Source organism: Condylura cristata, unplaced genomic scaffold (genome assembly GCF_000260355.1).
Source record: "Condylura cristata isolate star-nosed mole 26May11 unplaced genomic scaffold, ConCri1.0 scaffold00042, whole genome shotgun sequence".
Lineage (NCBI taxonomy): Eukaryota > Metazoa > Chordata > Mammalia > Eulipotyphla > Talpidae > Condylura > Condylura cristata.
In genome coordinates, this window is record NW_004567143.1 from 632,217 (window position 1) to 645,565 (window position 13,349).

General features: G+C 42.9%; 1 protein-coding gene across 1 annotated transcript; it reads left to right on the plus strand.

The window, feature by feature from the left end:
* The first annotated feature begins 4,601 nt into the window (after positions 1-4,601).
* On the plus strand, positions 4,602-5,555 carry LOC101626447 (olfactory receptor-like protein OLF3). The gene has a single exon (XM_004694410.1). The coding sequence runs from the start codon at positions 4,602-4,604 to the stop codon at positions 5,553-5,555; it is 954 nt and encodes a 317-aa protein (XP_004694467.1).
* Positions 5,556-13,349: the final 7,794 nt, after the last annotated feature.

Sequence of the window (13,349 nt, forward strand, 5' to 3'; positions counted from 1 at the left end):
TTTCCAGTGTGGAAAGTCCTGCCATATTGATTTCTTTTGTCTTTGGCATGATCAAGTTATTCATCTTTATTTTTAAAATTTTATTTGTTTTTGCTTTAGAAGACCTGGGTGTATTCCAGAGGTGTGGGAGTGAGAGGATTCACCAGAGACAGAGTAGGGTGCAGAAGAGGCAGATCCACTGAAATATGCTGCTGAGGGGAGCAGCAATGAGAGATATGTTGATTAGCTCCTTGGTGGGGGATGAACTTAGACCATCATGGTGACAGTGCTAAGACTTAACTCCAGTGCCAACAGGGTGGCCCTAATCATCTGTTTTGACGAGCAGTTACCAAGGTAACCTTTGCATGAGTACGGGGGATTGAGGTAAAGACTAAGAGGCCCCTTTGTGTCCAGGGGCCAGATTGTCACTTTAGGTGAAACATTTTCTTTTAGGGTGCTGGTCAGGGAAGGGACTGTATCTGGGAGAGGCTCCAGGCAGAGCTGAAGTAAATTCTAAGAAATAAGTAGAAGATGTTTGCTTTTTTCATGATTCTGAAATAGCAGATACTTAACAAACTTTACCAAACATCTTTGCCTGAGAATTTGCCATTAGATATAATGATGAAAACAATCTGATTTTCCGACACTCTTTTAAGATAGGTAGAGGAAGGGGCCATATTAGAACATGGGACATTTCTAATGTGAGCCAGACCGTGGTGTGCAGATTTTCTGTTATTATATCTAAAAGACAATTTTATTTACTTAAGATGTGCAACACGATTTTACATACATAATAAATAATCACTGTGGGCAAGGTAATTAATAGTCGCTCGTATGGAAATTGTGTGCGTGCTGAACTCCAGGTGCCCCCTTTCCTACTCTCTATTTCTAAGTGTTTGGCATTTTAGATCCCACATGACGCGCCTTCATGCAGGTGCTTTATTCTGTGGCTGATTTACACAGTATAGTGTCCTCCAGGTTCACCCATCCTGTTGCAACAGCGCGTCTCTCCCAACACTGGAAAACCTCCATTGGCCACGCATTGACCACCATTTCTTTATCCATTCATCCCTGGACTCCTAATTGTTTCTGTCTCCTGACTGTCATGAGTAACACTGAAGTGAAAATGGGAGTACTGATTTCATTTCCTCTGGTTAGATACAGAAAGTGGGGTGCTGGATCATGTGTGAGTCGGCTTTTTCACATTGACTTGATACCTCGCTGCAGTTTGAATTGTACTTGCCTGATGGTGATGTTCAGTCTGCCTACGCTGACTGAACATTTGTGTGTCTTTGAAAAAAATGTCTATTGAGGACCTTTGCTAATATTTTAATCATGTTGTTAGCTATTTTGCTATTGAGTTGTGTGAGTTCTTTGTAGATTCTGAATATTAAGCCTTTTAGGAAATTTATAAATATTTTCTCTCAGTTCCTGGGCTGCCTTTCCGATTTGTCTATTGCTTTCTTTGCCCCTCCGGGGCAGGAGGGGATCGAACTCATGCGGAAGTGGCTTTGGCTTCTTAGTGCTGGGCTTTAACCCGCTGCGCCACCAGGGAGGGGCCCTGTCAAGAGTTTTAATCCTGAACAAATGCTAAAATTTATCAAATGCTTTTTCTGCATCTATTGTGATGATCATGTGGGTTTTTTTCTTTCATTTTGCCAGCATGGCATATCGCATTGGCTCATTGGGTATGTTGAAGCATTCCTATCTTCCGTAGATAAATCCAGTTGGTCAGTTTAGATGTGTAGTTGAATTTGGTTTTTGTTACTACTGTGTTGAGAATTTTTATATCTCCATCAGAGATAATGTTACATGGTTTTCTTGTGGTATCTTTGTTTGACTTCAATATTAAGGTGTTGCTGGCCACCTTATAACGTGAGTTTGCCTGCATTCTAGGGAATAGAAGGCCCAGAAAAACTCACTCACTTATTCAGCCTCCAGGGGGATTATTAGTTACCTGTCCAGGTGCAGGTTAATTAGAAGCCTGACCTTTATTCACTAGCTGGGAAAATATTTAAGCAACCCCTTTCAGGCAACAACTTAGTGATGTGCATTTTTGCCTGCTTTCTCATTTTTTTGTAGTCTTACTTTAACTTAAAAAAAAAAAGTTTATTTTTGCATCACTTGGTGCCTTGTTCCATCTCAGTTGTAACCTCTATGGGCTTCCCATCACCAAATCACCTGTGTGCCATCACCATAGTCCATTGCACCCCCCCCATCCCCACAATTTTTGATCCCATTCCCTGCTCCACCCCCATAAAATGTCTCTGGTATATAGTTGTTCATTATTACTATTTTCTCCCCTGGCCCTTTATTTCTCTCAATGTGGGGGTTCATAGATGCTGAGTCCCATTGGATTTCAAAGCTGTTCATGGAAGCAGAGCTACAGTTATTTGACAGACATAAAAATCGGGGTGCTGGGTGTATGGCCCAATCCCATCAACCTCAGAGAGAAATTGGGGTTGTGGTTTCCCTTCAAATTGCAGCTGTATCAGAAGTGGGGTTTATGCAGAAATGTGTCTAAACTTCTGCCTTTTAAACAAATGGCTGTTTTCTTCAAATGAGTTATATAAGAGTTTCTTAGTTTATCTCTATTTTTCTCAGAGGGAACTAATCTGTGTTGGCTATTTATTTTGTATAACCATAAGGAGTTGAGGAGAGACATCAGCAAGCTCCATGTATGCCATCTTGCTGACCTCATTGCTCATATTTTATTGTTTGTGAAGTGTGTTAGAACCTGAAGAAAAGGTAAAGCAACCACAGTTCTAACCTGGCGCGAAGAGAACACAGACTTATATGGGAGGAAGAGGTAATAGGGCTGACTTTGGAATGTGGCTTCTGGTGAGCACTGCTCCCTGGCAAGGAGGTGACTGTGACTGAAGAGAGCCAAGTGCTGGGTGGGGGTGGAAGCATCGTGACAAGGCAGGAGAGGCAGAGCCACTGAAAGTAGAGATTGGGCTTTGTGAAGGACACGAGGACAGAGGTCTGGGAATTGTTTGTCTGAATCATGAATGAGAAGCACATTTCTGGAACTCTCTGTGTCATTTGTCCTTTCAGAGTTAAGAGGTTTGACTGGTCCTTTATTTCTCTCAATGTGGGGGACTCATGGCTGCTGAGTCCCATTGGATTTCAAAGCTGTTCATGGAAGCAGAGCTACGGTTATTTGACAGACATAAAAATCGGGGTGCTGGGTGTATGGTCCAACCCCATCAACCTCAGAGAGAAATTGGGAGTTGTGGTTCTTGCTTTCTGCAATTTTTGCTTTCTGCTTGGTGACGCTAACCTGACCTGTGTGGTTCTGAATAGGGTCAGAAGCTCTGCGCCTGTGTCCGTCCCTCCAACCACTGTTAGCTCCCATTTCCTTACTTTGTATATGGCAAGAAAAGGGACGCTTAATGAGTCAGTGCTTCAACTATCTTTAAAATTTGAAATATTTCTGTTTAAGGTTCAACATTGATATTATCATACATTGCCTTCATACTCCTGAATAGAGTAAAAAAGGGGAAACTTGATTCGAATGAACATTAAATTCACACCTCTTTTCTGCCACAAAGAGGGATTTTTAGATGTGTGCCTTCCTCTTTTCTGTCAAAAAAGCCCAAACAGCCTTACTATTCTTTGCTTTCTTTTGGGTCTACATACAGTGGTATGATTATTTATAGCAGCAAGTGAAAAGAGAAAAATTAAAAGAATAAGATAATTATAATTCCCTTCCTCATTTCATCCCTAAAGCCTGAAGAGTCCAAAGTTTACCAAAAACACCGAAATGACCTACAATCGTCAGAGGCCTCAAGTCCTCAGTGTCAGAATAATCCCCCAGCCTCAGCCCTTCATTCAAGGTCACCCCCAATTAATCTATGTTTGAATTTCGTGGAAAAGAGCAAAGAACAAAAGACTACTGTTATCAGACCTACCCCAAAGCATAGGCCCTGTTGCAATGAATACATATAGTAATACTCTAAAATTTCCCAAAGGAATTTTTCCAAAAGATTCCTACATTAATGCTTAAGTGTACTTGTCAGTTGTATAATATCAGTCTCATACCAAAAAAAAAAAAAAAAAAAAAAGGTCACTAGGCCAAAAATCACACAACTGCTAAATAAAATCAGGTTTCAAACCTAGGTTCTATGATTCTAGAGTTTTCCATTCAAAAGATTTCTTTGCATTTTTTCCTTTTATAGAAAATATCTCCATTCCATCATGGGCTTAGTTGACATATATAAAGTAGTTTCTGAACTTCCCAACAATTATTTTCTTTTTGATGTATCATTTTACCTAACACAGTCACCTGTCAATTTCTTCTTGCTCTACCTAGTATATGAGGTAAATTGGCAAAGATAAAGAGCCCCTAAAGATGCCCTGGATGATTTGCAGCTTTAGCTGGGTCTCCTTGAGACTATATCATCCTTTTATGAAGGTGCTGATCTGCTTTTACAAGTAGAGTAGACATGTCTTTGGGGATGAAACCTGTCACCATATCCCACATACAGAATGAAACATCTGCTAAAGCTGAAAATGCAAATTGTACACAGTAATGTATTCATGAAGTGCTTCCAGAGTTATCTGGCTCAACAACTTCTGTTCTAACTTTCTCTGCAGATCAATCATCGTCACATGTTTCAATGGGAACAGGCAACCAGACGTGGGTGAGAGAGTTTATTCTCCTTGGCCTGTCCAGGGACCGGGACACTCAGGCCGCTCTCTTTGTCCTGTTCTTGATCATGTACCTGGTGACAGTGCTGGGCAACTTCCTCATTGTCCTTCTGATCAGACTGGACAGCCGTCTCCACACCCCCATGTATTTCTTTCTCACCAACCTCTCCCTCGTTGACGTCTCTTATGCCACGAGCATCGTTCCTCAGATGTTGGTGCATTTCCTTGCAGAACATAAAGTCATCCCATATGTGAGCTGCGCAGCACAGTTGTTCTTCTCCCTGTCTTTTGGTGGGATTGAGTTTGTCTTGTTGACAGTGATGGCCTATGACCGCTATGTGGCCGTGTGTAACCCGCTGCGCTACTCGGTCATCATGCATGCAGGGCTCTGTAAGAAACTGGCTGTCATATCCTGGGTCAGTGGCTCTGTCAACTCTCTCATGCACACGACCATCACCTTTCAGCTGCCCATGTGCACAAACAAGTTCATTGATCACATATCCTGTGAGATCCTCGCTGTGATTAGGTTGGCTTGTGTAGACATCTCCTCCAACGAGGTCACAATCATGGTGTCCAGCATTGTCCTGCTGATGACCCCTTTCTGCCTGGTTCTCTTATCCTACATCAAGATCATCTCCGCCATCCTAAAGATCCGGTCCACAGAGGGGAGGAAGAAGGCCTTCCAGACCTGTGCCTCGCACCTGACCGTGGTCGCCCTGTGCTATGGGATGGCCATCTGCACTTACATCCAGCCCAGGTCCAGCCCTTCCGTCCTTCAGGAGAAGCTGATCTCTCTCTTCTATGCTATCTTGACCCCCATGCTGAACCCCATGATTTACAGCCTGAGGAATAAGGAGGTGAAGGGGGCCTGGCAGAAACTCCTAGGCCAATTATCTGGATTAAGGTCCAAGCTGGCAAGTTGATGAATTCTGAGCACCACGCAGAGAAAAGAGCTTTGCTTGTGTGTTCTCCCACCTGCTCAGAGGTGGCAGACATCAGAGGTGTTGCCCTGGCAACCAGGAAGGTGCTGAGGAGCCTGGTCCTGGTGATGCTGGGTGAGGTTGAAAGCTTGGGTTTCAGAGCAAGATGTGGGTGGAGTTTATGTCACAGCAGCAGTGGAGGGGAGTTGGTGCTGCTGTGATAGGACTTCGGGCCCTGGCTCAGTCGTGGCCTTCATGTAACTGAAGTTAAACAGCACTTAGTATTTTCATTTGTCACATTGTTTGTAATCATGGACCTACTCGTAGGTCTCACCTTGGGCCACTGGTTCTTATTCATCCCCAGTTTATAAGCCATATATTATACCCAATGGAAGCCACCTGGGTTTTCATATTTGAGGATTCATATGTGGGGTGTATGTAGCCCGTTGTGGGGTTATTCTTCTGAGGAGAGTGTTGCTAAGGAGGCTGATAAGATGTTTTGTGCACAAACGACTACATCAGGGCACTGAGTCATTCGTAAAACTGGAGAAACATCAGCCAAAGTCCTTGTTTTACTGCAAAGATAGACCCAGGGTGTTGTTGTTGTTGTGAACACTAACATCATTGGCTAAGAAAAATCTAAGATTCAGTTATCGTTACACAGCGAAAGAAAATTTTACAAGAAATTATCACCTATATATGAGATTTCATTCCAAAGACTAAATCTGATCTTTGAAAACACGACATTTTCTCTGAAATTTTAAAAACAAAATTAATAGGATAAATGCATAAATGATCATAGACCTAGTTAGCAGAAGAAAAGTTGTCTACTTAGGCAAGCATTTCTGTGTCCCCAGACACACACACACACACACACACACACACACACACTGAGCCCTACACCACCTTTATAAGTCTAATAAACTGATACCCTTTGTAACAATCCTAAATGAGGTTAAAAAAGGAAAACAACCCTTAAATAGTGATAGGCAAGAGAGTGAGAGAAAGAATATGGTAACTGTGGGTCTTTTCACTTTCCAGGTCTCAATGGAAGAAGCTCCTTTCTTCCCTTCATCTCTTTACTAAGTCAATTGCCTTGCATTCGGTTGAGTTGCACTTGGAGATTGTTGGTGGGAAATGGAGGGTCTTCCACTTGTCACCCATGCTCCGTGAGCTGATGGGATACCCATTCCTGAAAGTGCAAAGGAAAGTTCCAGGAATAAGATCTGAGAATTGGGCAGGTTAGAGTCCACAGGGGTGTAGGGGACATGTCTCCTTCTCCTGTGTCTCTGAGTCACCTCCTTCTCTCTTCAATTTTAGGATGAAATTTTCACCTTTGCAATATTATTATTTTGATTTTCCCACCCACTTAAAATATAGAAAGATGTTATTTTCTTCATACAAAACAAGGTGGTGGGTCAAATCTGGCCTTTGGGTTCTCACTTTCTACATCACTTGCTACAATATGAAGTGAACAAAAGTGTGAAATTGTAATATAAGGTATGCACAGAAAGAGCTGTGTAGGGTCAGAGGAAGAAGCGTTGCTTTTCTGGATACAGGCTGAGGGTCATATTGGTGAAGCCTCTAAGGGAAGATGAAGTGGTTTCAATATATTTTGCACTTCAGAAACTATCTCATGTCTCAGTCATTAGGTTTGGTTGCCTGCGATCCAATGAGTCTGCACTGATCAGCAGATGGAAGAGACGATGCTCTGAAGATCTTCTTAGATAAGGCGGAGCACCAGTTGGGTGGTTTGTATTACTCTGTAGTCCCTACGGAATCTAACTCCACTGACGGGTCTTTTGGAGACATATTCTCTCATAGATGCCTAAAGCTTTTGGTCTTTGGTCTGTACCATCCTTTATGTTCGTGTCTGGAGCCAGCAGCTGCTTCCCCATTCACTCTATGAAAACACCAGCACTTGAAGACCCAAACCTGCACTTACAAAGTACAGGTGCATGTTAGCAAGTGGCTGTCTATTTTATCAGCGTGCTGTGATAGGGTCCTTTCAGGGGCACCCAGCCTTCACAGCCCCTCCCTGAAAGCAAACTCGTGCCTTAGGAGACGTTTGGGCTGGCAGATATATGCTGTAAGTCCAGACTTTGGAAATTTTCGAGAAGTTCCAGTATTTAGAAGAGTCATTCCGGTATTTCAGAGAACCATTTCTCTGTTCTGACAGTTGATCCGTTCAACTAAAGAGTTGTGTCCAGTTTCTGAGGCAGGCCAGTAGGTGATGCCCACAGTCAAGCCTGTGTTGTGTCAGCAGTGAGGCATTTTCACAGAAACAAGAAATAGGTTAAAGACTAAAGCAATCATGAGGCCGGCTGAGTCCTGATGGAAACTGTTCAATATTTCCGGATATTGGGGCTGAAGCACCTTCAGAAGATGGGTGAGGACTGGCTGTGGAGTCCCTGGTGACAGACTGCTGTCATCATCATGGTGGAAAAAGCAGGAGTCAGGAGGACTGTCCACAGCCATTGTCATGATCTCACTGAAGCTGGTATTAACTGTCTACTTCCAACTCAAGCACACTCAGAAAGGGGCTGTCTTTGTATCAAGCAAAGCCAAAAAGATTGGGAGACAAACTGGAAGTTTTAGCTTGAAAAGTCATAGCCAGATGTTAGCAAAATTCAGGATCCAGTACCACACACAGCTAAAAAGCCAGAATGTCAAAAATGATTAAGAAGACTAGAATCTGATATGAAAAGTTATGCTACTAAAATATATTTTTTTCTCCTCAGTTCTGTAATTTTACTAAATAAACAAGGTAAAATGTATTCTGCCAGATAAATCTAGTTTTAATAAAGTGGGCCAAGTGTTCGCAGAAGCCTTGCTTATTTGCAATTAGCTCTGCTGTCATGAATACCTTTTTTTTTTTTAAAGATTTATTTATTTGTGCATATGGAACTGGGGTACAGGCCAGAGGTGCAGGAGTAGTGAGAGGATTCACCAGACACAGAGTGGGGAGCAGCACAGGCAGATCGATGAAGTATACTGCTGAGGGGAGCAGCGGGCGGGTCAGGAGAGGTCTGCTGGGTCATGTGGTCACCTCCAGGGCCAGCAGGGTTCAAACTCATGCTGAAGTGGCCCCAGCTTCTCAGTGCTGTGCTTTAACCCGCTGCGCCACCAGGGAGGGCCATGAATACCCTTTACACTGAGCATGACTGTCACCACACGGGTAATGGCATTACCGCATCACTGGTGGCAGGCAGGTAAGACCTTTGGGGACAGCTGTGCATGGTGTCCACTCACCCTACCCAAGACAGAGTGACTAGAGAGAAAGAGAATGGGAAATGGAGAGTGGACTTCCTTTAGACCATGAGGTTTTAGAAACCACTTGTGATTTGAATATGGTGTCAACACAATGAAGCATGCAAAGACCTTTCCAAAACAATAATAGGTTAGGAAGATTGGAAGAGTTAAGGGTAGTGTCCGAAGACTCGAGGACTGAGTTCTGGTCGTAGGGGTCATGGCATAAGGGTGAGAGAGGACAGTTTTCAAAGATGGGTAAGTAGTTAAATATTTCAGATGGGGATAGAAGTATGAAGGATTCAAGGGAAAAGAGAACTGTCATTCCTATGAATATTTTCTACTTCATTGTTTTCTATCACACCATGGTTTCCAATCCATAACCTTTACATCCAGAATACATACAAATAGGCCACTTGCAACCAATTTCCCACCTCTAGTGAACAGGCTAAAATGCAATATTTGAGCTCTTCTCATTTATTAGGGAATACAGTGCATCGTTGACTCACTGCATTTCCTTCTGTTCTCTCCCAATGCTGACTCAAGCTCTGCTGATCTTCCAAGGAGGAAGCAGTGAGCATGGCCAAGTCTTTCTTCTTAGCTTCTCACCCAGCTCAGATAAGCAGGTGACATTTTCAACACGGAGCCAGATCACCTGAGTCATCCATCATTGTTTTACTGGCTTTGAAATGTAACTTTTGACAATGTTTTTGTTCCTTCAAATGCCTTTTATATTTACTGTGTTCTAACTTAGAGCCTTAAGGTTTCTGACTTTTAAAAAGGATGAACATTGAGCATCAAATTTGCATAGAGAATCCAGGAGTAACTCATGCTTGTTTGGGTCCACTGAATGCAGTTGCTGAGATTGTGAGGAGGGAGAAAGTGATAACATAGACTCAAGGTTAGAAATTAACTCTAAAGACAGTTATATTTTTACAGTTAATGCATTTGAAATCAATGTCTAAGGATTTTAATAAAGCTTTTATTAAGGATTTTAATAACGATCCTTCCTATAGAAGGAGAAAGAAAAGCTGTTCTTTTGAAGTTAGACAGCTCTTTGGTGAGGTATCTGACGTTTATGGATTTATAGCTTGGATTCGGTCCTCAGAAGCTCATGGACAGGGAAAAACAGACAAGTCAGTGAGTTCACTCTGCTGGGACAGGCCAGTGAAGGGCTGGGACACCCAGCCCTTCCTCTTCATCCTTTTTCTGGCCGTGTATCAGTGACCTTGCTGGGGGATGTCCTCATCACCCTCTTTATCAGCCTGAACAGCAGGCCATGTCCTCCTCTGGACTTTCTTCTCAGGGTCCTGTCTTTGGTGGACATCTGTTACACCAACCACATTTGCTCATGGACGCTCCTTCATTCCCTGTCATCCTGCCATCCCGCCCCTTCCCCAGATGTGTCCACCAGCTTCTCATCTTCCTGGCAGTGGGCAGCGTGGAGTCTTCCTGCTAGGGCCAGGGCCTGTGACCACTTGTGGCTCTGTGTCACATCTACAGAGTCGTCATGCCTGCAGGAATGTGCCCGGGCTGGCTGGTGGCCACTTGGTGGCTGGCTTCATAAACTCACTACATAGATCATGATCATCTTCTAGCTGCCTCTGTGCTGTCATGTGATCAGTCACTTTGCCTGTGAAATATTGTTGTCTGTGCAGAGGCTGACTTTGTGGATATCACCTTCAACACGGTCAGAGTGGCCATCTCAGGACTCCCAGTGATCATCCTTCCCTTTTTTGTGGTCCTCCTCTCCTGTGGTTGTATTTCCGCTGTTATTCTGTGTGACTACTCTGCCCAGGGGTGTCACAAAGCTTTTGGGACCTTTGATAATAAACCTACAAAGAAATGTGGTTCTAAACCCATAAAAATCAAGATGACAATAAAGGAAGCTCTCTGAAGGTAGTTTGCTTGCTGTAGTTGCTTTGCTTGCTCCTACTTGACAGTAGGAGAAGATACTTTTGCTACCAGCTCTTAGAGTTTGCTAGGGAGAAGAAATGATTAGCCCTTTTTGGATATAATACCAGATAGCTGAGCTTAGCATGACAGCAGCTTGTCCACTCTCACACGACAAGGCCCACTAGCTAGAATTTTCTTCCCTCCAAGAGGGAGGGAAAAGGAGAATATATCAGTTCTTTACTGGTTTCACTGCAACACACTTAGCACTCTCACTGGAATATTTTCACACAGGATGGGCATAATATATTTTTTTATAATTTATTTATTTATGCATACAAGAACTGGGGTACAGGCCAGAGGTGCAGGGAGTGAGAAAATCCACAGAGATAGAGTGGAACAGGCTGAAATACACTGCTGAGGGGAGCAGCAGGCAAGAAGGGAGAGATCTGCTGTGCCATGTGGATCAGCTCCTTGGCCAGGGATCGAACACATGCGGCAGTGACTGCAGAGAACTCCTGCAGAGAACAGGCTTAACCTGTTGCACCACCAGGGAGGGCCCAGGATGGGTATAATTTTATGGAGAATTCTGAATAATAACACACCCTAAGTTCAAACCAGGATGGTTTGAAATGCAGGGAAAAGTGAAAGTTCTAAGGTTAGAAGACATAATTTCAAACAGGGCCAACCATCCAATAATAAATAATAGTTGTCTATGCACTGGTTTAAATAAGTCTCCTTATAATATCTCCTCAGATGAGATATTGGACCACAGAATATTCCTATTGTTTAATGAGTTGTCTGGTCTGGAATTACTGCAACAAAGTGGGTGGATGAGCTGGAACAAGGAAGTGGCATTCAATTACAACTTCATGCTCAGAAAGTGGGATTTAATGCCCCCACCATCCCAAAGTAGAGCACTGAAGAATCAGTTATACTTCCCTTGAGAAATTAAAGTTTGTTGAGTTCCTTCCCAAGCTCCAGAGAAAAGGAAATAAAACTTTTATTTGCAAAGATGAATTGCTGGTGTAGAGTATTAGGTGCAGAAGTGACCAGATAGAGAGGAAGGGAAAATGAAAGAAGAGGAATAAACAAAGTATAATTGGCCTCATGAGATTTCATCATTAAAGTTAGAGAAAGTTACCTGGTCTAAATGCATGTGCTTCAAACCCCACAACTTTCATAGTTCTGCTATTTTCCAAAGCACTGCTCTACTCTCCAATGGTGAGTCAGGCATTTCCAGTTTGAGCAGCATGAATTGTGAAAGCAGGTTCCTATAGCGATGCTCTATGGGTCTTTTTTCAAGTCTAAGAGTAAAGTGGCTCAATATAGTTGTCTGGTATTAGAAATTTTTTTCCTTTAAAGGTATATTTGGCTACTCAAATGATAAAGTCAGAGGTTTTCCAGTGATTTAAAAATTTCCCCCCACCTGTGGTGGCCTTCAGTGTGCTAATGAGTTCACACCAGATTTATATTCTGAGCTCTGCTTTTCATCGACTTCTGGAAACAGGGGCCATGTCTGTGCTGATGCTATTAGAAAGAAGGCGCTCTCAGCGAAAAGGTCTTTTCTATCCATACAGAATTTCTGTGTGGAAGATTATTCTGTAAGGTAACAACTCTCTTTGAAATGTTTCCTACCTTTGCCTGTCTAAGGCTGCTCTGGAATACAAGTGACTTTTCTAAGTCTCACTCTCCACACTTGCTTGATCAACTAGTGCACGTTTTGAAACAAACCTTATATTTTCAAGTTAATTTCTATGCATATATTCATTGTATAAGTCATTTTTGTTATTTTTATATTGCTAGATATCTGTGTTTCTATACCTCTGGGAGAGGGATAAGGTATACTATTATCCATATTTTACAGATAGGGAAAGTGATGTGCTAGAATTTTAGGAGAATATATGCTTATATATAAAACATTAAGCCAGGGAAAAAGCCTTTCAAAGTGAAAATAAAATGTTAGGGCTGCCTGAAAATGATCCATGACCTGCAACAGTAAGTATTTCTAGAAACAGAGACTGCATTTGCATAAATACTCACCACCATAGAGAAGCGGTTCTGACTTCTCTGTGGGAGAGACATCTGAGGGACAATTCTCCCCAACCAGGTCCCACGTGTTCCCTTGGTCCAAGGCCCATTGTCATACCTCGTCTTTTGTGAGTGGTATTCTTGTGATTAGGTCTAAGTCCCCTTAGGATCAAATCATTGGAAAGCTGATTTCTAAAAACAAGCATGCTTCTTTATCTCTTCCTGGATCCTTTTTATTTGCACTGTTGTCTATGGGAAAGAAGGAATCACAGCCTTGATTCTTTATCGGCTGTGTAGTCACCACCTCAGACCCAAAGTCGATGCAGGGCCACCTTCCATGCCTCCAGGAGGGGCCACTTCATGAGGAAGAGAGTCCCTAAGTGGGGGGAGGGGGCCATTTCTTGTCCTGTTGCTGCTGTGGCTCAAGGCCAGACTTCAACTTCACAGGTGAACCTACTCTAGCCCACTAGACTCTGAAGTGAGCAGGCTTAGAAGCATGCACTGGTCAAATCCTCTTGATATGCCCCCTGATTATTTTTTTTTAAGATTTATTTATTTGTACATACAGAACTGGGGTACAGGCCAGAGGCTCAGGGGCGGTGAGAGGCTTCACCAGAGACAGAG

Coding starts and splice junctions, on each gene's coding strand:
- LOC101626447 (XM_004694410.1), top strand. CDS start 4,602: ATGGGAACAGGCAACCAGACGTGGGTGAGAGAGTTTATTCTCCTTGGC.